Raw genomic sequence first — 25,691 nt, forward strand, 5'->3', positions numbered from 1 at the left:
TTGGTGAATGAGATATGCGCCCCAGAAACATTCGGTCAGTACTTCTTCCTAGTTCAGTTATGATTTTTCAAATGGAATATATTTCTAGCAGAAGTTAAGATTAATTATTATTATTAATTATCAATCAGGTATTTCAATATAAAATTGATTGATGCAATACAGATAATCACACTTTCGTTTACACTCATTGCATGGGATTTGAGGTTAGATTGTCACTTTTCATGTTTGTCACGTCATGTTTCATGTTTAGTTATTGTCCAAGTTACTTTATTGTCATGTCACATATTATGTTAGTCTAGTCTCACCATGTTGTTATGCTTTATTTCTTGTTACATTTAATTTTCATGTCATGTTACGTTTCATGTTTAGTTGTTATGATTTAATCGTTAGTCTTGTCTTGTCATGTAGTGATGTAGTTCATTTATGTCACAAGTTTGCAAACTTATGTCATGATTTATGTTGTTTCATGTTATGTGGTTCTGTTAATTGTTTCTGCAAACCTTGCATTCCTGCTTTCTCTCTCTCCCTTTCTGTCACTCACACTTCCCTAATTGTTTCAATTTCCCTTGTCTTCTCACTAATCTACTAACTTTAGATCAGGATTGGGTAATACTAACATTCTAACCATGTGTTCATGTTTACCTTACATTTCTTGTGCATGTCATTTACTAATTTACTAACGCTAGGGCAGGATAGGTTTATTACAAATGATTACTAATTATCTTGTTAACTTGTCAATCCTCCACACCTGATTTTCATTCTCATGCTGCTCTCAAGCTAATCGTCTGCACCTGTCTACACCTGCATATAAGCTGAGTTTCATGTCATGTCTTTGTGAAATTGGTGCCTCCTGTTGGTCAGTGCACTGCATTAGCGGGTTTGTCAAGCCATTGTCTAGCTGTTACGATCCAAGCCTGATTATTGGCCAAAGATTATTGCCCCGTGGAGCAGACTTTGGTCTTGACTCTTGCGCCGTCATCGACCCTGAGCCTGCCTACCATCCACCTGTACTTCTGCCCTGCTGACAGCTTTCCTGGCTACTGGACTTTTTGCATGGTGTACCGATTATGAGACTGCCTTCTCCCTCGGTACTGTACTTTGGTTTTGGCTGGATTTTACGTGTATGAACATTGCTTGTTTTTTGACTACGTTCACTGGACCTTCCAGTGATATACTATATTCATTCTGGTGCCTCCAGACAAATAAACAATTGACTATTCAAATGCTGACCGTAATTGTACCTTGTACAGTGCAAAGTATACAGTAATTGATTGTGCTTTTTTTATTGATGGAAAGGAAAATGAAGTTATTCTTTCTCATGCATAGTCCTGAAGAAGAACCAAATAGCCCTGCACGAAAAGCATAATTCATTGCCCCTGGTTCTTCCACCAGAAAATGATGTAAATTTCACTGCAACAAGTCATTGTTTACACAGAAACTATATAGGCTTCATGCAGAGCTTGGGGCAAAGGAAGGAACTTTTGGAATAATAGATCTCAGGAGCTGTGGAATATTAGATTCTCTAATTACTGTGTGTGCATATTCATTCTGCACCTCTGAGACTATCAATATGCCCGTTGAGATGATTGGGGTTTCTGAAATCTTAACATCTTAGTTTCTGCTTGACTTCTGCATCTCAGTCTGAGGAATTCTGGGTTTTTCATCGCATTATTGCATCACTCTTAATTACATCACTATTACATCACTTTTCTCTCTCTGTGAGTGTGAGTGAAGAGCATAACCTTGTGAAGACCATATTGGCAGAATCGGTGGAAGTAATTTGGATGCACATTAATTGCTTTCCCAGTTCACTGAATCTATTACTACTGGATCTATTAATAAACACTAAACATGTGCCCTGGTCAATATACATTATAGCAGCCCTTAAACATTGGAGAACCCATTAACGAACAGTTATCCTCCAAAATGGAAGAGCTGTGTTTAAAAAGGGCTGTAATTCCTACATGATTTCCCCAGTATGGATGTAAATACCCTCAAATCAAAGCTAAAAGTCTGCACTTCATTGTTTCATTTCAAATCCTTTGTGCTGGAGTAGAGAGCCAAAAACAAAATCTATTTCATTACAATCCCAGTTTATGATGCCTTATAACACTTAGAACACACTTTATGTAATATTTCCAACAGGAATGTTTTCACTGTAAAGGCAGGCAAACTCAGTCTCCCTCTCCACCCACACTACATTTCTGAAATGCCTTGCGTGTTTTTGTCCAGAGATGCCTCTGCAGATCACTGGGCGCATGGGCACAGCTTTTGATCAGACAGACCGCACCACTTTGTGAGCCTTTATGTTCAGATCTGCGCTTCCACACACAATGACGGCCCTAAGACCGGCCGTCATTCCTCCAATACCTCTGCTGTTATACATGGCTCCGCTGATGAGCTCACATTGTACACAGCATTCGGACAACTGTTCCACTATGTTATTACAATTTTAAAACTGAAAAAAATAAGAAAAGATAGAATAGATAGAAATACATGTGTGTGGTAGAAACTCAATTAGGCTTTCGAAGCATTAGAATGATCAGATATTTCCTTATATGGCGCTTCAGAGTGAATTTTTCAGAGACGTAACCGAACGTACCTGGTTTTCAGCACGATCGTGAGCAGTACACTTGAGATCTGACCGCTGTACTCTGGAGCAGAAAAGGGACGCTACGTATAATGTCTTGAATTAAGATGTGAACTGTATGAATAAGGGTGTCGGCTGGGCTCATAAGTAATCTATATTTTTAGATTTAACAATGAAGGATAAAACTGTAATAATTCAAACAATGCAGTTTTGGAGTGTGGAACAGAGAAACTGCTGCCCGACTGTCATCCTTTTTGCTCATTTCAGAAGTCATGCATGCTCCCTCAGAATGTTCCCTCAGATATTGATTCAATGAATAAACAAATATTGATTACACCTAGGTAATCAATTTTGAAATCAGAGCAGAGATGCATTGAAATAATTGTAAAAACATTTTAAAAATGTTTTAGTGTTAATGAGAAAATGACAGATGTTTTAAAAGGCAGGAAAAGATAGAGGTAATGTTTAAGATTACCCAGCCTTGCCTAAAATATATCCCTGCTTAGTGGTTGGAAAAGGCGAGCATTGCTGGGCTGAATGGCTTGTTCTCGCCAGTACCTCACCTTATGTTATGTTCTTACATGACCACTAGGTGTCAGAGTGAGCCTGAGAGGAAGAAGCAGCTTTCTTCTTTAGTAATATTTCCTTCTCTCAAGTCACCTCGAACCGCCTTTCACTCAGCAGACTGGCCAGAACTGTTTTGATATCCAGCTAGCAAGTATAATAATTAGAACCACTAAGCCCCAATAGAAACTTCTGTCATGAAAATTGGTTAATCATAATGAAATGGGAAATTTTAAAATTAGGATAATTTATAGTTTGATGAATCCTTGACTGGATAAACTAGGGAGTTTATTGTACCTATTGTACCTTTCAGCCCCTTTCACTAAAGAGACAGACGTTTTAGTTTCTATAGGCAGGAAGTAAAGTCAGTTTTGTGGAACTAAATCTGTCTTGTCCTCTTTCCCCACTTCCCCCCACACCACACATTATATACTCAAAGCTCCATACTCTCTGTCATCCATTCTTTCTGTAAACAACCACACATCATGTGTTTCTTACGTAAACATAGCCTGCAGTGTTCATGGGCATTGCGTCTTTGCTCTGAAATGTGTGTGTTGATTACACAAGCTGATTCCTCAGTGACAGTCTTACCGAATCCTCTTGGTGTATAGGTGTGTGTTTTCTCTGCATAAAGGGATGACGGCTAGCAGACCCGTTTGAAAATACACACACACACACACACACACACATGTTAAGCTCATACTCTTGCAGGTACATGTCCAGATTCCTCCCCTCTCCACTCAGGAAACATTTCATTATTCCATAGAATGGAATGTTGTTTCAGGAAGGATCTTGGTGGGTCAGGTAACGCGGGATGCTGCTCTTTCATCGACTGTTAGTCAAAGGAACGTGTCCACTCGGGCTCCACCCCCTCTATGACAAGATGACTCGCAATTAGTCAACCTTGAGTTCCACAAATATGCAACAAAAAAGTGCTCATGTCAAGCCTTGCCTGCCTGACCCAGAGCAACTCCACCACCTTCTGCCACTCCGTTCTGCACGTTCACACACTGAATCTGCAGTTTAACTGAGCCTCAGCAGGTTTCTGTAATTCTCCGGAGTCTGTGGAGAACAGATTTGCTTTTGTTTGTGTTAGGAAATGAGAAGAATCAAAGAGGGCGGAACAGATGTGGACGTACATGCCCTACAGAGAGGCAGTGTTTATACAGAACTGCTTCAGTCACAATGGGAGCCCCAGCTGCCCCTCCCATTCTCTCCGACTGTGGCCCAATCCTATTATTAGTACTATATTATCTCATCACAAAACTGAATACAGATTACAGTCAGTACACGGCTTTCTACGGAAATGATTTAAATTTCATTTCGATTAACTGGATATTTACTGAGGCAATTCAGGTCAGGTATGGTGCTCAAGAGTAGAACGATCACAGCCCACCTGGGATTCAAACCTACAACCTTACAGGTGTGAGCCCAGTGCCATAACCATTATGCCAGAAAAAATGTCCTTTGTTCTGACTGGTGTTCCGGTTCAGAACCATCGAGATCAGGGATCATCAAATCACGGTCCTCAAGGGCTGAGAACGGCTGGTTTTCCACCCTCCCTTTACCTGGGAGTCAGGTGTGAAGACACTACGGCCAAATTAGTAGCTCTAATTGTTCAGTTAATTACCTGGGAGAAAAGAAAGACTGGATTTGAATGCCAGATTTGAGTATCTCTGAGGTAGAACACAGACATTTTTTTTTTAATTAAGCCACTCATTTAGCAATTGATATTTTAGCTGTATATCTTGATAAGTTAATTCATCATATCGGTATATTGTTCCTGTGTCCCATTATGAAATATCTTAATTTCGAAGCATAAACTAGCATTAAGTGCATTCAGCTAATTAGCTAATTTGGCTAGTGTAATTGGTGCAGACACTTGTGGCCCTCCAGGAGTGGTGTTTGATACCCCTGATCGAGTGGAAAGAGGGAACTCAGAAGTTGAGGGAGTGGATGTAACCATCTTTTGGTCTACCCTTTCTGTTCATTATCTCTCCCTCAGACTTGAGGTCCACTTGATCACAACTGCTGGAGAAAAATGTGTTTTTAACCTGCATCCATTTTAGGTCAAACCATGAAAGCTCGAGGGCAATTCATCACAACTGAAACAATCCTGCAGTGCTGGATGAAGACAATGAAGAAGTATCACTTCACCTCACCTCACAATCTATCACTGCAGAGGTCCTATGCTACAGTTACTACATTCTGTATTCTCCTTTGACTCCAAGTTAGAGAGAACCCTTAGAGAAGGAGAACCTCTTACAATGGCACTGTGTGAACTACGCTGATACGATGAAGACACAACAATACATAACAATAGCACAAAATACATTGAAAATAATATGAGATATGACAGAAAGGGGAAGTGCAGTATGAAAGGCAGGTAAAACGTAATTTAAAAGACCCTGAAACCCTCAATGCGAAACAGTTTATCCAATTTGAGGGTAACCTATAGCTGATTCAATTTACAAGGTGCATAAATGGTGATAGAAGTCTTCCCTAATTAAATACTCAAACTGAAATACAGATAACATCATCTGTGTGGGTATAGGAAGGGGGTTATGGAGTTATTATTTTCTTAGTATTGTATCTGGCCACCCCTCTCTCAAATGCAAACGAGTGTTCAGATTGCTTTGCATTTCTATGGTAGTTCACAGGCTTATGGGCTGTTCAATGGACCATTGTGGGGCAACGTATTCATGAAAAGGACAGCAGGGGATTTCACCCTCTGTGAAAACAACTATTATTTTTATTATTATCATCATCACTATTATTATTTGTTGTTTGATTGTGTAATTTGGTTAAATATTACTTTATATTTGACAAAACTCCTTGCAATTCTGAATGTGATGTTCATGTAATACCTTAAAGGAAAGTGTCTGTATGCACAGAATCATCTGAGTTATGCTACCTTATCTTCCTGAGTGGATGAAGGTGGTCACCCCAGGGCTTTTTGCAGTGGTCTCAATTTAGGAGCATTTACTCCTGTACACTGGTGTGTGCTAACAGGAAAATAATCTAGAAATAAAATGTTCTAACTGGGATGCACTAGTGTTCTCCTGAGCATTCTCCACAAGGTGCTCCTTATGTTAGCGTAGAGCCCTGCCAGTGCTGCACCGCGTATGAATACAAAGCCAGCCGCGCACGTGATTTGAGAGTACGTTCTGAGCCACACAATAACACCTGCGGGAGCAGCGTCTGTGCAACAGGCTTCTGACCTTGGCAGAACAGTTCCTCTCCCTGCCAGGAGAATGGAGCATCAGAATACTCTCTTTGTTTCAGAGTGATAAGTTAGGGAACAGAGTCCATGCCATCTCTTTGGGTGTGAAACAGGCCATGGAGGTGTGGAGTGGGGGCAGGGAGCTGGGGGATTACAGCAACACATAACTCCACTGCGCGGCTCTTTCTCACTGTGGAGGGAGGAGTGGTGGGGTCAGAGGTCGCGGTGAGACTTCATAAAAGTGAAGGGGAAGGAAATGCCCTGAGGGCAGCTGCCGCTCGTGCCCCTGTGTGTGTGTGTGTGTGTGTGTGTGTGTGTGTGTGTGTACATTTGCATGTCTGCATCTGTGTTTGTGTGTGTGTGTACATGTGCATGTGTGCGTCTGTGTTTGTGTGTGTGAGTGTGTGTGTCCGTGTGTCCTTGTGTGTGTGTGTGTGCGTGTGCATGTCTGCGTCTGTGTTTGCGTGTGTGTGTGCATGTCTGCGTCTGTGTTTGTGTGTGTGTGTGTACATGTGCATTTCTGCATCTGTGTTTGTGTGTGTGTGTGTACATGTGCCTGTCTGCATCTGTGTTTCCGTGTGTGAGTGTGTGTGTGTGTGTGTGTGTGTGTCTCACTGCAAGTATGTGTGTATGTGTGTGTGTGGGTGTGTGCGTGTTGGTCATAGGCATTGTCTTTCATCTGATTCAGAAGCCCCAGCAGGACAGTGTGTGTGTGTGTGTGTGTGTGTCTGTCTGTCTGTGTGTGTGTGTGTGTGTGTGTGTGTGTGTGTGTGTGTGTGTGGATCATAGGCATTATCTTTCATCTGATTCAGAAGCCCCAGTAGGACAGTGTGTCTGTGAGTGTGAGTGTGAGTGTGTGTGTGTGTATGAGTCTGTGTGTGTGTGTGGGGGTGTCATAGGCATTGTCTTTCATCTGATTCAGAAGCCCCAGTAGGACATATGGTGTGGGCACACAGCTACATCCCACAGCCACCAAGACCATTATCTGCCTCATCATAAAGACAGGGGGCGTCTGTCCGCTCCTTCTGCCACATTGATCTGCCCCTCTGTCTCTGTAACACAGCCGTCTCTGCTGTACGGCCGCTTGCCTGAAACTTTCATTTCTGCAGGAACGGCTACGCCTCATGCTATGAAGAAGGTCCTAGAAGCTTTCACTCCAACCCCAGACAGTTTACTCAAAGTTATCAGTCCTCTGAAGAAAGTTCAAATAGTCATGATGGGCTTTCATATTGTACCAGGAGTTAACATGTAGGTAAAGTCCCAAGAGTGGCAGAACCCTAATGCCATACCATCTTATACAGCTCAAGAGCAAAAGTGTTGTTGAGGGAAGTTGCAAGTCATTCGGTAGAAATTCTGAAGTATTTTGCCTTGCATTAGGATGTCTGTGAACCAGTGATGAAGTTGCAGCAGTGTAGCATAAGGGTTAGAGAGCTGTGCTTGTAGGAGGTAGGACACTGAAGTTTTACTCTTGAGTAAGGTACTCAACACAAACTCTCTCCGTACATATCCAGCTGTGTAAATGGATATCATGTAAGAAATTTAAAAATTGTCAAAGTCACTCTGGATAGCCTGTAATGTAATGAAGAACATTTAGCCTGCTGAGCTCACACTTAACCTGTCATGAGAGGAGGCAGGTGACGTTCCTGGGTTCAAATAGCAGGTGGACTATAGAGTGTGTCTGGTGAAACATATCAAGTGATGCAGCTTGTGGTTTACATTATTCCAAAGAAAATGTGTCAACAGAACTTAGTTGTAACTTAATGAATGGTCTGCTCCTGATGTATTCACTCAATCAGAGCCAGAGAGAGAGAGTCACTGGGTTTAAAGCGACCTCCGTGTAATGTTTAACTCTGCATGTGTGTGCGTGTTTGAGTTCCCTGTGCATGTGTGTTTGCTGTGTGTGTCGGAGTGTGTGGGAGTGTTGGAGTTTCAGCGGGAGGAGAAAGGGAACAAAGGATCTTTGTTTGGGATACGGACGGATGCTCGTTGCAAAACGCGGCGGGGAGATTATCTGCTCAGGAAACTTCCTTTTCAGGTGTCTGAGTGTGGCGTCCAAAGCGCCATTTCCCTTTCAGCCCCCAGCCGATCCTTTAGGGATTATCTGTGGGACGGAAAAGCAAATTAGGTCATCAAAGCAACTTTTACTGACCTCTTCCCTTTGCTTTTTTTTGCACAGAATGGACAAAGACGTCTTTGAGAAATAGTTCATTGGTAGGCTATAATGCTTCAATGTAGATCAGGGATGGGCAAGGCAGGCCATATCTGTTTCTGGATTTCAGACCAACTCCTGGTCTTATTTATTTAATTAGCCAAATGTACACTATCTGTCATTCATAGCCTCATTCTGTGACATAAACAGCAGCTGATAAATGTTCTTGTCTTGTAGCATTTTATTGTGGTCTAATTTATGAGTGAATAGGTCATGGTGGATATGGCTAATTAGCTGTTTCAGCCAGGGTAACTTGTGGCAGCAAAGTCCTGCACACACACCGGCCCTCCAGGACTGGAGCTGCCCATCTCTGATGTAAATAGATTTATTCTATTCATTTTATTGAACATCATTTGCACTTACTCTTAGTACTATTACATTATATGAAATAATAAAATAATATTGTATTTAATTAAGTATTACTCAGTCTTGTTTATTTCAGAGTACCTCCTTGCTGGGCTTCCCTTTCCCCACTGAAATATACAAGCACTTTTGGGAAACTCTTTTGGGAAACTCCCTTCCTGGATCCCAGTGCTGACATGGATATTCAGATGATGGTGGCCAATAAAAGGCAGAAACTTCATTTTCAATTTTCATATTTGAAATATTTTCATTAATTTAATTTTAATTAAATATTAAAAAATCCAACTTCCTGGTATTAAAGATTAAAGTATAAGGGGGGGGGGGGGGGGGAGACCAAAAGAACAAAAAAGGTTTTCCTTGGCCTCAAATGTTATGGGATCGCACAGGAATATGAAGCTGGTCAGATGGAGTAGCACATGACTTAACTTGTCTGCAGACCTGTCCAATTTGGGTCTCTCCGCTCTCTGAAGTATGAAAGTCAAATGAGTTTGGGATAGTTTTCTGACAAAAGATGGATCATGGTCCATTTCTGCAGCTCACCACAGAATAACCACTCTCCTATCCCATTTCCATGTTACTTCTTACCGCTACAGAGCTCATCCAGCCCAAACTGGAATTCACCAGGCCACACAATGCCCCAGGACAGGTCCCCAGGGCTGGGGAACACAATGCCCCAGGACAGTGGCTCATGTATTGTCTGGTGATGATTTTGTTGAACTTGCCAGCTCTTGGCGTGTCGCATTCCTCAAGCACTTCCTAGGAACTTAAAAAGATGAATACTCAGTGAAGGGGATTTCCTACACTGCGGGCCTTTCCGTAGTGTCGTAACTAAAGTGTATCAAATCACTGTAATTGCATTTGTCAACATAAGAACCAGAGATATCCGAATGACAGTCAAGGAAGCCATTATTTATTTATTTATTTATTTATTTATTTATGAATGATATTACATTTTATTTATTTTATTTATTGTATTAGATTTATTTATTTCTCATGGTGATCACTGGAAATGTGAGAACTAATGGGGAAGGGGAAAGATCGGTCATGGGATATAATTTTTAATATTGCATGTTTGCATGGTCATGCATCTCCTCATATGCACAGGTGGATGTATTAAATAACACCCCCCCCCCCACCCCCACTCTTCCCGAAATGAAGACTGTATTACTGGCATTGTCACTGGTTTCCAGGATTGGCCCTTTGTCACATTTGACAAATAGAAGATGGCTGGTAGTGGCAAGACAAGGTGTGTCCATGGCCAAGTGTCTTGTTTCATTAAGTGACTCCAGGCGATTTACTGTGTGCGTTTGTTAGTTTAAAGCAGCCAGATATTAAATGTCTTTTAATTGTTATATGGTCGTCTGAGTCAGGCTTCTGATTTAAGTCGTAACATTGAAACTAGTGACTCAGGCCATGCGTTTTTTATCACTGAGTCACATAAATAAGAAATTGAGGGAAAAAAGTATTTAATATTGGGATATGTAAACATATTTATTTTTCACTTACATGGTAGAATGATAAGTTTAAATATGTCAATGCTTATATCATTGTGAATTGAGTATTGTATTCTTAATATTTTTTTAATGCAATTGTTAACAGTATATATATATATATATATATATATATATATATATATATATATATATATATATATATATATATATGCATATTGTGTGTGTGTATATGTTATGCTGAGGTGAATTTCTGTTGTGGGCTGAATGTTGTAAACAATTGAGTTTTCGCTACCTTAATTGCGTAAAAGTGAACACGCTTCAGGAGGTTATTGTCAAAGGGAACTATAATATCGACAGTAAAAAATATCGATATCTCCTCGTTTAGCTGAAGTGAACACTTCTGTATGTCCAGGCACACGTTAGGTATCTAGAACATCCCTACATTAAAATACAAATGTATTGGTCGGCGCTAGGACCCCTCTGGCAACGTGTTCCATTCATTCCAGAAATCCGTCGCTTTCTTTTAATCTTTATGACAACACCCGGCAGCGGCTCCTGGGTGGTGCCGAGGTGTGTGAAGACGGACCCAGGAGGAAATCAAAAACTTTTGCTCTCTCTGGGAGAGCTCACTTAGAAGAGGCGAAACCAGCAGCCGTAACTCCGTGTGTGCTGAAGTGTGTAAACAGAACCGATTGCACACATTGTGGATACAACTGTACATTGCCGGACATTTGACATTTCTTCAGAAACACTTCTTAAGGATACATCCCAACGCACATTTGGCAAAAAGGATTGTGTCCAAAACGTGTTTGGAATAACTAATCGGACACTGACTACAATTTGATGCAATGGAACTGTAAACCAAAATTTTAAACGGACTTTTTGCATTTTTGGTTTGTTTATGCAGTTTAATAAATAAACAATTTTTATACAATTGCAAGAAAGTTGCATAGAAGTTGCATCAATTGTTCTTACGCACTGTAAGAAATGAGACTGCCAAATTGAAAAAGAACAGTTACTCATATTTGAAAATTTGGAAATGTCTCGAAGCTCCGCGACCAGTGGTCAACAGACGTTAATTCGGTCGTCGCGCAAAAGCGAGTGGCTTCGAAGCGCTCTAGCCCATCATTATGACCCGGATCCAGGTGTGGAGAACGAGATCGTGGTTCTGGCCACGGGCATCGACCAATACCTGCAGGAGGTTTTCCATCACCTTGCATTCTACAACGGCGATGATCTCATTTCTGGAGAGGATTTCAGACTATTATGCGCCGTACTGGGGATTCCCATCCCTGCAGAGGGCGGAGAGGAGCTGGTTGATGGAGAGGAGTCGCAGGACATCTGCTCGCGGCTACCCCGGGAGTTGTGCTTCAAAGAGTTTCATAAGCGCCTCTGCGGCTATTTCAACACGCGTGCGCGCAACCACGGAACGACAAACGCGCGCCTTCCTGTCACGGAAGAGACCGAGCACATCGAGCGCGAGATCCGGCTGCGGTGGCCGAGGGTGCGCAGAAGAAAGTGCGTCAGCTTTGACCTGTCTAAAAACTTAAAATCTGAAAAGACAGCACGGTGCAGACCAGGGTTGTTGGCACAGCCCGACAATCTGTACTCATCTGCACAACTGGATGATGACACAGGTATTTACACCTCTGTGTGTGTTGCGTGTGCACATGTGTGCCCAAGAGATAGAGAGGTAGAGATGTAGGTGGGGGTAGGAAGATCATGAGCAGGAGAGTTAAACATACTTACTTTCAAAATCCTCTCACTGGGAACTGAAAACAGTGCAGCCTACTCCCTAGCAGTAGCCTATTAGCAGTGCCTGCCCAGGGGCTTAGCTGCACCTATTCACAGTTATGCTTTTGATATATTAATGAAATTCCTAAAGCAGTCATTTATTTCCCTTGTGGGTGCCTTCAGACTAGCGAATGACTACCTGGTACATTTGATACCCTTAGAATATTCCTCGTAATGAAGTGAGGGAATTTACTTGATCTCACAATTATTCATGTGCCTTTGATCAACATTTCACTGTCATGTAATTTGATACAAACACTGTCAGAACTGCTTTACTGTTCATAGTGACTTTAGGCCATAAGAAGGCCTTGTTTGTCAATCGAAGATATTTAATTAGACTGATCAAATAGTGGTAATGTTATAGATGGAAATGGCATGCATACCTATGTGTGCATAGCTGCTTGCAATTTTGCCATATTAATATTATCTCTGAGTCCTTGGATTTATTTGACTAGAAAAGACAAGAAGACAAGAGAAATAACATTTTATCCTGCAATTAAAGAAATTGGAAAATCAATGTAAAGCATCTTGTGAATTTGAGGAATTTGGAATTCTTTTCAAGGCATTCTTGTCAGTTTGTGGAGTTTGGAATTCTTTGTAAGGCATTCTTGTCAGTTTGTTGAGTTTGGAATTCTTTGTAAGGCATTCTGGTCAGTTTGCAGAATTTAGAATACATGTACTACTGCTCTGACCTTGTTCTTTTTAAAACCTGCAGTGGCCGACTCCAGTCCACAGGGGGCAGTGCTGCAGCAGCTGGAGACGGAGAATGCCAGCCTGCGGGAGCTGGTGGAGGACCTGCGTTCGGCCCTGCAGGGGAGCGATGCCCGCTGCCTGGCCCTGGAGGTGGCACTGCGTCGCCCGAGAGGCTCGTCCCCTACGAGAGGCACCGTGGAGGGGAGAGTGGAGCCCAGGCTGGCCCATCTGCCCAGGGGGGAGTACACCGCTCGCGGGGTCAGGGACCTGCTGAGGGAGCTGAGCCTGATTCGCTCCTCCCGTGACGGACAGCTGCAGGAGGCAATGAAATTCAACCAGAGGCTGGAGGCGGAGCTCGGGGCAGCCTATCGGGAGGGGCGGCAGCTGGACGAGGCCTTGACTCGTCTGCGGGGGGAGAACAGGCAGATGAAGAGGAAGGCTGAAGAGGCTCGGACGGCCCTGGCCGGGGGCCTGGGTCTGGTCAGAGAGATCCAGGGACAGGCCTCTATGGTCCCCTCTCTGCAGGACCGGATCCGGGGCCTGCAGGAGGAACTTCAGACCCTCAGGTACAGTAAGAGCCGAGTTTACGATTCCTTCAGAAAGGGCTCAAACACAGATCAGTTTCAGATCAACAGATCAGTCATCAGTTAGTCTCCACAAACTCTCGTGTCAGGTATTGAGCCTGAGCCTATGAGTCATTGTTACCTTGTGGCTGAATGGGGCACAAGCCCTGATACAAGGCCCTGAAACGGATGTGCAGCGTTTTACACTCATTCTGCAGCAGTGCTGTGTGAGTGGGGATGAGCAGTACGTGAGTCACTCTGTCTGTATGACGAAGTGAGTTGGCCCAAATGGCCTGTTCTTCCTCACTATTTCTCATCCGTTAATTTAATCGTTCCATTCATGCAGCTGTATAATCCTGTAAAATATGTGTCTGTCATTGATATAATTATTTCATCTTTTATATTATATTAATGCCATGATTGGTCGTTTTGTCCTTGTAATGTTGCATTTGACGTCAGGTGCTGCTTGGTTTCCTGGTAAAATAGAGGGTAAATAAATAAAATAAATGAATATGTTATTACGCAAGCTAATAGAGTTAGGGCGAAAAGAACATCTTGTGTTGTCACTAAATGGATGTCTGTAGGCTTGTGGCCAAATCTAGAGATGCATCTTACGCAAAGATGATGTCACAGGAACTGGGGTGTGGTATGGGGGGTGTTTGACGGGGGGGGGGGGGGGGGGGTCCATTTGGGAGCCTCTAATTATCAGCTCAGGGCCTGTTAGTACTGGATGAGACTTCTACCTCCGGAGCTGCGTTATTCCTGCTCGAGTGAATCCTGGAGGTGCAGGACCACCTGGTCCGCAGGTATTTCCTGTCCAGCTTTAGACTTAAAATCTTATTTCTATTGCTTTTTTGCTAAATAAGACAAAATTATTGCCGATGAGGTGAGACATTTTTGCTGATTTCAGGATTTGCCAAAGGGGTAAGGGAACGACACTTGTCAACAGTAATTTAAAACAAGCTAATTCTGCTTTCTAAAAATAAGACTTTAAGACACATTTGTTTTAGCAGTGAAGCCATTCAGTAACTTGCCCCTCCCCTGCTTAGGTAGCATTGCTCTGGCCTACCTCATTAACACGTCCCCATTATGGACTAAGGCACCCTGTAGAAAACCCATAGAAAGACCAATGCATTTCAACGGTCATGTGTCTTTAAAAACGGTCATGTGATCAAATTCGATGCTGGTGTCGCATCCGTCTGTTAAGGGAGATGTAACGCACCCCCCCATTAAGGGTTAATGCAAACCTAGACATTTGTTAACATTTTGGGAACAACTGAAATGAGTATGAACCATCCCCATTCGCATGGAGGCACTGTTCTAGTTAGCCACCAGTTCCTTATGTAAAGAGAAATGCCTGCTATGTGCTGATTGGGCAGGTGAATCAACCACATCTTCTCACAGCTTGCACGCATGCATATATTAACCCGGTTTACAGGACAGATGTCGTCATTCCTGGCTTGACGCATGGCTGGTGGTTGAGGCTAAGAATGGAAAACTCTCATGGGCAATCCTGACCAGGCATTAACTGCCCCCATCCCACCCCATATGTCCCACATACCCCCTTCTTTACCCTGCTGGTACATCTGAAAGCTTTAGACCCAGGATGCCAGGAGGGTGAATGAATAGGTGTCAGATGCTCTGGGTTATCTATGACTTTGAGGGACTCTAAAGAGATGCAGCTTTATTCAGATGTTGAAACAATGGCTGAAAATGGAGCTGGGGGCTCAGCCATGTTCTGTTCTGTAATAAAGCTGATTCTCTCACTGTCTGTTTTCCATCCACACTGTGTACATTCAGCAGGGTGATATATGTGTGGCTGACAACAGTGAAACAGCATCCCATTAATTTTTAGGCTTTTAGCAGAAGCTGTTTTCCCGAGAAACTCCCTCATCTTACATTATTTTCTTTGTTCCCCATACACAGAAAAATGCTCAGTGTTTTCAGGGATTTAACACTGAACATTTTACTGTGTACAATCCATTGATATCAGTGGATTGTATGGGGGAAATCAAACCCTCAAAACCACATCCAGGCGAAAATGAGTGGAGCATTATCAGCATAAACATTAACGGTGGATGAGAAGCTCAGAGTAATGGTTAAACCGGGGAGCTGCTGGTGAGAGACCACGCTGCTCAGTCTACCGTGAAAGACAAGCCTGAATCTGCCCTCAGCCCGGCCCAGGATGTGCTCTCCCTGTGCAGGCCCGTCTCCTCCGCAACCCCGCCCAGGCCTGGCTCTCTGGGGCTCCGTCTGCTCACCGGACCCATGAAAGGGGGTGTTGTTCAGGCAGCCCCTCCCTCCCTCCCTCTCTCCCTCTCTTCCTCTCTCTCTCTCTCCCTCTCTCCCTCCATCCTTCTGACAGTGGATATGGCTGTTTTGTTCTATTGACCAAACAACAAGCTAAACTCAGCAGGACAAGGTGGAAGCATGAATGAACAGTCTGTACTTGTGTGTATGAGAGAGGGAGGGAGAGGGAGAGAGAGAAAGAGAGAGAGGGAGATGGCAGCTCTCCCATTTCCTTTTCTCTCAACTTAATTCTCTCCTCACTTTTTCCCCTTCTATCATGTGTCTTCTGTCACTCTCCCTCTCTCCATATCTCCCCCCTCTCTCTTTCTTTCTTTCTTTCCATCTTCCCCCCACTCACTCTGCCACCATTGCTCTTTTCTCATTTCCCACTGAAAGAAAGGTTTCTTTGATAAGTCTCTGTCATTCTCTCAGAACAGCTCCACTGTGAAAAGTGAACGGCCAATTCTTTTATTACTGTGTCTCAAAGCACTGTCTGACAAAGTAGCGAAGGCACACACGTCTTCTGTGAGCCAGACGGATTGCCCTATGAAGTTCATTGTAACCGCAGCAAAGAGAAGAGAAAATAAAATCTCTCCTCTCCAACACACAGGAGTAGCTGCACCTGCCGAACAGAACCAGAACCTGAACCAGAAACCTTAGCGAACCCCTGTTCTATGACAGTTGAATCCAGACCAGTGTCCTACATCCAAGGTGAGCCACGCCCATTTCATTAATCACCGGACCAATAAGGTAAAGGCTTTCCTAGTCACAACCCTCATATAAGTCCTGTGTGCCTGATGTATCAAGGTTATATCGTACTGTGCTGACTAAAGCAGCATTGTCAACTCTTATTGTCACTGAAATATTATTTTGGCTAGAAATGCAATCATTTTTTGGCTAGAAATTATGATGCATAACATTTTGCTTTTTGTTGAATTTATGAAACTGCTAGGCATTTCTACTAAGCTGACATGGAAATGCAAATGCATAGTATTTGCACAGTTTGAACGTACCTTTGCTGCTTAAAAATAATAATTGCTTCAAGTGCAACTGAATATCATATGAAGCTTTTTTCCAGTAACAATGTAGAGCATTTGTCTGTAGTTGGTGGTTTGAATGGAAACAGCTTGTGGTGATGTCAGTATTGTGGGAAAGGATGACCTCTTGACGTTCTCTCTAGACGAGGGACTCCAGAGGGCAGTGGAGGGCCGGGCAGCGTCCGATGAGGAAGAGGAAGACAGAGAGAGGAAGAGTGATGGACAGTGCTGTCTGGTGGAAATGAAGAAGCTTATCAACAGACTGCCAAACTGTGGCAAAGGGTGTGTGCACATAGATATGCCCAACAGACCTGTGTGTGTGTGTGTGAGAGAGATATAGACATGCCCAATGGGACAGTGTGTGTGTGTGTGTGTGTGTGAGAGACACATAGACATGCCCAATGGGAGAAATGCTCCAATGGTGTTTGTATACATGTGTGATAGACACATGGACATGCCCAATACACCTGTGTGTGTGTGTGTGTGTGTGTGTGTGTGTGTGTGTGTGTGAAAGAGACACATAGACATGCCCAATACACCTGTGTGTGTGTGTGTGAGAGACACATAGACATGCCCAATACACCTGTGTGTGTGTGTGTGTGTGTGTGTGTGTGTGTGAGACACATATACATGCCCAATACACCTGTGTGTGTGTGTGTGTCTGTGTGTGAGAGACACATTGACATGCCCAATACACCTGTGTGTGTGTGTATGTAAGAGACACATAATCATGCCCAATACACCTGTGTGTGTGTGTGTGTGAGAGACACATAGACATGCCCAATACACCTGTGTGTGTGTGTGTGTGTGTGTGTGTAAGAGACACACAGACATGCCCAATACACCTGTGTGTGTGTGTGTAAGAGACACATAGACATGCCCAATACACCTGTGTGTGTGTGTGTGTGTGTGTGTGTGTAAGAGACACACAGACATGCCCAATACACCTGTGTGTGTGTGTGTGTGTAAGAGACACACAGACATGCCCAATACACCTGTGTGTGTGTGTGTGTGTGTGTGTGTGTGTGTGTGTGTGTGTGTAAGAGACACGTAGGCATGCCCAATACACCTGTGTGCGTGTGTGTGTGTGTGTGTGTGTGTGTGTACGAGACACATAGACATGCCCAAAACACCTATGTGTGTGTGTGAAAATTCTATAATATAATACTCATACACAGAAGGACATATTTGCAGAAACATATGCGAACACAGGCATACAGACAGACGTATTTACATGCAAATAAGCAGCTGAGAATAACAAAGGTAAATAGTGTACATGAAAACAAAATGAACGTATTGTGAAGTATTGTGTGTGCGTGCATGAGCATGCGCTTGTGCATGTGTGTGTGTGTATGTGTGTATGTGTGTGTGTGTGTGTGTGTGTGTGTGTGTGTGCGGGCGCGTGTTTCTGACTGTGAATCCAGCAGATTCTGTCAGGGCAGGAACAAGCTGTCTGTTCTGGCAGCGCATGGCGGCCCATTCTAATGAAAAATTTTTGCGACTGAATATGGCCTCTCATTTGAGTCAGAGCGAGCACACAGTGTGAAATGGGATGTTTTACATCCGCTCGGCTTCCTGTCCTGGTCCTCAGCTGCCAGAAAACGGCTGGTCACCTGCTGATCTCCCAGGCCTGTCTGAAGGACATCAGCCCCGGGGGCAGCGGCCTGTCGGGGGAGCTCATTGGACGGTGCCACAGGAGACCCAGCCGACTGGATGGGAAGGAGAACGGGCCGGAGAAGGTGAGAGTCCGCTCCCTCCTCAACTTCCTTCTGGGTTTCACTGTGTTTCACTGTGTTTCTTTACTTGCCTTTGAAATGTATGCCTAAATCAAGAAATTTTGCAACAGTACTTGAAAAGTAAAATGAAGGTGCATTCATTTATTAGCTCTCTCCGTTTATTGGAAATTTAGAGCATTTGGAGTGTTGTTATTTGGAAATTCGAAACACTACACCCACGGATTGTTCCAATGTAAAGAATGGCTGGAGTGGTTATTGTTGTTAATAAATGAACGGATTTCTGCGCACACTGTGATGTTTAAGCGCAGATTTTACAAAGTGAGTGAATTTCAAAATGCATGTTTCTCCCTCTCTCTTTCCCCCTCTGTCTCTCCTCCCCTGGCCTCCCCCAGACGCTCTCCTCGTTGGGGAAAGACCTGCAGCTGAAGCAGGAGGAGGTGGAGATGCTCAGGATGGAGGTGCAGATGGTGGAGACGGAGAGAGTCCGTCTGTCTATCCTGGAGGAGAAGCTGACAGACACACTGACACTGCTGCTACAGCTTCGCACAAAGGTACCCTGGGGCTGAAGCGCACGCACTCCCCTCCTGCACAAACTCACTTATGTGGTTTCACTGATCTGCAGTGCCACCTAACGGTACATGTTGGAACCTGCACTTACAGGCTTCTGAATTTACCAGAATAACATCTCAAAATATAAAAACAAAATGTATTAAGCCTCTTGTTCTTTCTTCCTGGCAGAATATCTCCCGCAGAGCACTGGGGAAGCTTATTATGGACACACTGGATGTCTCCTGCAGAAACGGTCACGGTAAGCCTCACTGTTGCTTTTCCTTTTCTTTGTCTTGAAATATTTTTAGTTTTTTTGTGCAAATTATTATTATTTTTTTTGCTAATTATTTTGCCAACAGACACAATGCCCCACTGGCATAAACCATACAACTGGAGGTGTTCTTTTGAGCTGAACCTGTCTGACATTTGCCCCGCAGGTGGCCTCAGGCATAGGTTCTGTGGATATTGATTTGGCTCTGCAGCCTGCTGAAGATGTAGATACTGCACATTCTGTAATGGCTTAATTGCACTGCATAAGTGAAATTCTTCTGAAGGCATGAATCTGTATGTGTAATATTTCTGGTATATGTAATATGTGTAATTTGGATGTTAATGAGGGGTTAATAATTCAATATTTAATAATATACAGTACTGTGCCGAAGTCTTAGGCACCCTAGACTTTATTATATATATATTTATTTTTTTGTGGGTGTTAGTAAAAAAGAACGCATGAGATTTCCAAATATTCATTTTCCAAAAGATTTAATTTTACAGAGACATTTTTGTATTTAATTAAAAAAAGGAACATATTACTGTTAGCAGTTGACTACTTTTTACATAAAAACTTGATCAAGGCTGTCTGGGATCAGAAGCAAGGAGCCAACCAAAGTCTGCAGAAGAACCGTGGCAAGTTCTCCAACATGCTTGGAACAACCTCCCTGACGATTATCTTATAGAACTGCAGGACTTATAGAACTCTCAGAGAAGTGATGCAGTTTTAACACTGAAGGGTGGTCACAAAAAATATAGATTTGATTAAGTTTTTAACTATGTAATGTAATGTAAAATGTATAGTACGTTTTTTTAGGACCTTTCATTGAATTCTTTTTGAAAGAATCTTATCTGTACAGAATATTATACAGGTGCCTAAGACCTTTGCACAGTACTGTATATAATGTAATAATTTAATTGAATGTAATAATATAAATATATAAAAAATGTGCAAGGTGATTGGATAAGGCACTCCTCATCCCACTTTGTCTGTCCAATCAGGTCCCTCTGACGGACTGCAGGTGCTGGATGCTCTGAGCCTGCAGCTGCTGTCCTCTGAGCTCCTGAGGGAGGAGGGCGGGTCACGGACCAGCGCTTACCCAAACTCCTCCAACCCCCTGCTCATATCCTGCTGAGGGCTTACCCAAACTCCTCAACCCCCTGCTCATAACCTGCTGAGCGCTTACCCAAACTCCTCCAACCCCCTGCTCATATCCTGCTGAGCGCTTACCCAAACTCCTCCAACCCCCTGCTCATATCCTGCTGAGGGCTTACCCAAACTCCTCCAACCCCCTGCTCATATCCTGCTGAGGGCTTACCCAAACTCCTCCAACCCCCTGCTCATATCCTGCTGAGCGCTTACCCAAACTCCTCCTACCCCCTGCTCATATCCTGCTGAGGGCTTACCCAAACTCCTCCAACCCCCTGCTCATATCCTGCTGAGCGCTTACCCAAACTCCTCAACCCCCTGCTCATATCCTGCTGAGCGCTTACCCAAACTCCTCCAACCCCCTGCTCATATCCTGCTGAGCGCTTACCCAAACTCCTCCAACCCCCTGCTCATATCCTGCTGAGCGCTTACCCAAACTCCTCCAACCCCCTGCTCATATCCTGCTGAGGGCTTACCCAAACTCCTCCAACCCCCTGCTCATATCCTGCTGAGGGCTTACCCAAACTCCTCAACCCCCTGCTCATAACCTGCTGAGCGCTTACCCAAACTCCTCCAACCCCCTGCTCATATCCTGCTGAGCGCTTACCCAAACTCCTCCAACCCCCTGCTCATATCCTGCTGAGGGCTTACCCAAACTCCTCCAACCCCCTGCTCATATCCTGCTGAGCGCTAACCCAAACTCCTCCAACCCCCTGCTCATATCCTGCTGAGCGCTTACCCAAACTCCTCCAACCCCCTGCTCATATCCTGCTGAGGGCTTACCCAAACTCCTCCAACCCCCTGCTCATATCCTGCTGAGGGCTTACCCAAACTCCTCCAACCCCCTGCTCATATCCTGCTGAGGGCTTACCCAAACTCCTCCAACCCCCTGCTCATATCCTGCTGAGCGCTTACCCAAACTCCTCCAACCCCCTGCTCATATCCTGCTGAGCGCTTACCCAAACTCCTCCAACCCCCTGCTCATATCCTGCTGAGCGCTTACACAAACTCCTCCAACCCCCTGCTCATATCCTGCTGAGGGCTTACCCAAACTCCTCCAACCCCCTGCTCATATCCTGCTGAGCGCTTACCCAAACTCCTCCAACCCCCTGCTCATATCCTGCTGAGGGCTTACCCAAACTCCTCCAACCCCCTGCTCATATCCTGCTGAGGGCTTACCCAAACTCCTCCAACCCCCTGCTCATATCCTGCTGAGGGCTTACCCAAACTCCTCCAACCCCCTGCTCATATCCTGCTGAGGGCTTACCCAAACTCCTCCAACCCCCTGCTCATATCCTGCTGAGCGCTTACCCAAACTCCTCCAACCCCCTGCTCATATCCTGCTGAGCGCTTACCCAAACTCCTCCAACCCCCTGCTCATATACTGCTGAGCGCTTACCCAAACTTCTCCAACCCCCTGCTCATATCCTGCTGAGCGCTTACCCAAACTCCTCCAACCCCCTGCTCATATCCTGCTGAGCGCTTACCCAAACTCCTCCAACCCCCTGCTCATATCCTGCTGAGCGCTTACCCTTCCGGCCTGCCCCCCCCTCAGTCCATGCTAATTTCATTATTTGTTTAAAAAAATTAACAAATTAAAGCTAATAATTTGATCCAAAGTGACTAGTTGATTAGACTAAGAAATCCAGGGTTAGGAGCCTTGCTCAAGGGCCCAAAAGCTGTGCAGATCATATCGTGGCTACACCGGGGGTTGAACCACCAACCTTCTGGGTCCCAGTCATGTACCTTAACTAGGTTACATTCTTTACCCCTCTCCCCTTAGTGTGGGACTGGCTCCTCAGTCAGTGCTGAGCTGGGGTGATGCAAGGGACAACCATAAAAGCTAGTGGTTTGATAAAGTTAGTATGCAGTATTGAGTGTGATCAAGTGACCAGGGGGGTATTTCAAAAAACCAGGATTAACTGAGGTAGCTGGATAACTGCACTGAGTAAAAACTGGACCCGCCCAAATCTGGAATATGGACTGAAATAAAAAGAGCTTTTCCGGGTTTTACTGTCCCGTTATCCAGCAAAGTCAGTAATCCTGCTTTGTGGAACAGGCCCCAGTACTTTTATGTTGCAAATCAACACTAAAAATGCACTTATAAAACAAATTATCATATTGCAACCCATTTCTACTTCCTGTAATATTATTATTATTATAAGTATTTTAATTCAAACCATTTCTAGTTATTTTAAGTTGTACAGACAATATAATGTGTAACCACTTTGTTGTGAAGTGGCAGGGAGCATACTGACCTCTGTTGGTGTGCTGTGTGAATGCAGAACTACAGTGATAAAGCTATTAAGACACTGAAATTCTTGGAGGTTAGTCTGGGTGAATGTCACTGGTTTATGATCTTCACTATGTCACTATGAATGGTAACCTCACATTCTCCAATGATATAAATCACCTATGGTACCTGTGTGCCCTGCATTATGTACAGACCATCTGTATATATTAGACTAAATCATAAAGATATTTCTTCAGAAATGTCTTGTGTAAAAGTGTCCCTTCTTTACAGTTAACCGTTTGAATGTTATTCCACTTCCCTGCCATGATACTGTGTACACAGTGATTCATGGACTAAGCATTACAAAGCCTTCTTTTCCTGGGCAGAGGTTTTATGATCAGATTAATCTCACACACTGTCTGTCTCAGGGGACTTTTCTGAAAAACGGTTAAGAGGACTGCCCCTCGCCCCTTCTGAGAAAGGTGAAGATGCGGGTACTGCAGAAACCTCAGGCCAGAGGAGCTGCAGAAGAGCAGAGCGCTGTAGTCTGTAGCCCTATTGGCGGTTAAGCGTGTCCTGGGGCAGCGCTGGGTCCTCACGGAGCCTGCAGCAGGGGCTACAGCGAGGTCTTTGTGCTTCAGGGGCGGAGAGAGAGGCTGAAGGCACATCTGTCTGTGCACAATAACGCCTTTTGTCAGAGACACGAGGGAGGGCCCCTGTCCCCTGCGTAAGCAGATAAAGCGCAGCCTGTTCTGGGTCCGGCCTCTCGATTGTGGAGATGAGGGACCCTCTTCCCTCTGGCCGCTCACAGCGGGATGTGTGCTGTGTGACGAGCTCACTGCCCTCACAGGAGAGAGCAGAGAGCCTCACCCCAGCCTCCCCTCCCTGCCCGCCTCACAGCCAGTTCCTCTGCAGTCTCCAGTGAGAGGGAGAGTGGAGCTGATTGAGCCTGGTTTTAAATGTTCTGTTTCAGCCCCTATCACTGAAGCAGGGCTGCTACTGCACTGTGCTCTGGGAGCAGTGCATCTGAAGGGATAGTGCAGAGACTCTGGACAAATTGCCATCACATTTTCATCATAATATGCTTCCAATACATTTTCATGCATTTATAACACTGTGGTTGCTGAGTGAAGATGATCTTCCATTCATCTGAATGTACAGATTTTTCATTGTCTTGTAAAAGTCTTCAACACGTTTTCATCCATTTATTTGATGGTGGTTGTTCATAAGTAAATATGATAACAATCTGATTGAAGAAATTACATATTATTTTTTGGCAACTATTTCTCTATTTTGTTATAAGACTATAGTCTTTTCTAGTTTACAGATTTACAATGACATTTTTCTCACAATGGTTCTTGAATAAACACAATGTACAAACCTGAATGAAAAATTGCATATTTATGATATTTATTCTTGTTTTTATTATTTTGATTTAACACTATGTCGTCTCATGTATTTTGCTGATTTTCAAAGGAAACAGACTTTTCATCAGAAAAGTCTTCAAATACCCTGTATTTGCATTTATGTGTCTCAAATGTGTGTTATTGAATAAACATGATTTCCCATCTATCTGAATTTATAACATGGTGGTTTATGGATACATGGATTTGCATTCATCTGAATGAAACAAAACGCATATTGAGATTATTTGCATATTTTTCACTCTGGGTATATAAATATGTCTTACGTCTTATGTATTTTCCTAGTTTTGAAAGGCAGAAAACTAATATATTTTCATGCAAATAATAACACAATATTCTTGTTAAATAAACATGATTTCCCATCAATCTGAATGAAAAAAATGCATATTCATAATTTGCTTGTATTTCATTAATTGGATTTAAGACTACAGTGGGATGTACTTTACTGATTTCCGACAGAAACAACCCTTCCATCAATGAATGTTATGAATGTTATGCACTTGCTTGGTGGTTGTTGTATAAATATGGTTTTGCATTAATTTTCTAAGGAAACAGACTTTTTGTCAAACATGTCTTCATATATATGATAATTTATTTGTGTGAACTTGACTGGAATAAACATGACTTCCCATCAATCTGAGTAAAATAATGCATATTTATACATTTTCCATGTTTTTCATTATTTGGATTTAAGATTATGATCTAATATATTTTCCTGATTCATGATGAAAGACTTCCAATACATTTGTATGATATATTGAAACATATTGCAATTTCTCACTTTTTCACATTTTGTATATAAGAGTATAGTCTTATATATTCTTCTCATTTTCAAAGGAAACAGACTTTTTATTGTAAAAGTTAAATATATATGAATTTATTGATGTCAAATTAGTTGTTTTATTGAACATGTTTTCCCATGAACCTGAATAAAATAATGCATATTTATAAATCTTTCATGTTTTTCATTAATTCATAAAAAAAAATTTTTTCATCAATGTATATATATATATCTATATATTGTATATGTATATGTGTGTGTGTGTGTGTGTGTGTGTGTTCATATATTCTTCAAATATATATTCATTTATTTGTGTGAAATTGGTTGTTGAATAAATACATTTTCCTATCAATGTGAATGAAAGCTATAATATGGCTGTAATATATGAAGTCTGTTTTGGAAAATTTGGAAATTTCATTCAGATTTTCATTCAGATTAATGCAAAACGACATAAACAACAACCACCATGTTATGAAGGCATAATCAATTATTGGAAGTCTTTCATGATGAAAGGGCTGTTTCTGTTTAAAATAATAAAAATATAATAAAAATAATAAAAAAATAATAAAAATATTTGAAACTATAGTCTTAGATGCCAATAATGAAAAACATGCTAAATGTTTAAATATGCATAATTTTATTCAGATTAATGCAAATTCATCTTTATACAACAACCACCATGTTATAAGTACATGAACATTTATTGGAAGTCTTTCATGATGAGGGCTGTTTCTGTTGAAAAAATTAAATAATTTGAAACTATAGTCTC

At 42.9% G+C, this 25,691-nt stretch overlaps 1 protein-coding gene across 1 annotated transcript; it reads left to right on the plus strand.

The window, feature by feature from the left end:
• Positions 1-11,442: 11,442 nt before the first annotated feature.
• Positions 11,443-20,565, plus strand: si:ch211-112f3.4 (EF-hand and coiled-coil domain-containing protein 1). Its single transcript, XM_061218719.1, has 8 exons — positions 11,443-12,040; positions 12,913-13,456; positions 16,353-16,453; positions 16,923-17,061; positions 18,371-18,518; positions 18,908-19,066; positions 19,254-19,323; positions 20,337-20,565. The coding sequence occupies exons 1-8, from the start codon at positions 11,443-11,445 to the stop codon at positions 20,468-20,470; spliced, it is 1,893 nt and encodes a 630-aa protein (XP_061074703.1). The 3' UTR covers positions 20,471-20,565.
• The last annotated feature ends 5,126 nt before the right edge of the window (positions 20,566-25,691 follow it).

The sequence above is a fragment of the Conger conger genome, chromosome 14, assembly GCF_963514075.1.
Source record: "Conger conger chromosome 14, fConCon1.1, whole genome shotgun sequence".
Classification (NCBI taxonomy): domain Eukaryota; kingdom Metazoa; phylum Chordata; class Actinopteri; order Anguilliformes; family Congridae; genus Conger; species Conger conger.

Bases quoted from the DNA above. Each gene is read 5' to 3' on its own strand.
- si:ch211-112f3.4 (XM_061218719.1), top strand. From the start codon at position 11,443: ATGTCTCGAAGCTCCGCGACCAGTGGTCAACAGACGTTAATTCGGTCG. The intron at 16,454-16,922 runs GTGAGCCACGCC...CGTTCTCTCTAG, and splicing joins ACCAGTGTCCTACATCCAAG to ACGAGGGACTCCAGAGGGCA. The intron at 19,067-19,253 runs GTACCCTGGGGC...TCTTCCTGGCAG, and splicing joins TGCTACAGCTTCGCACAAAG to AATATCTCCCGCAGAGCACT.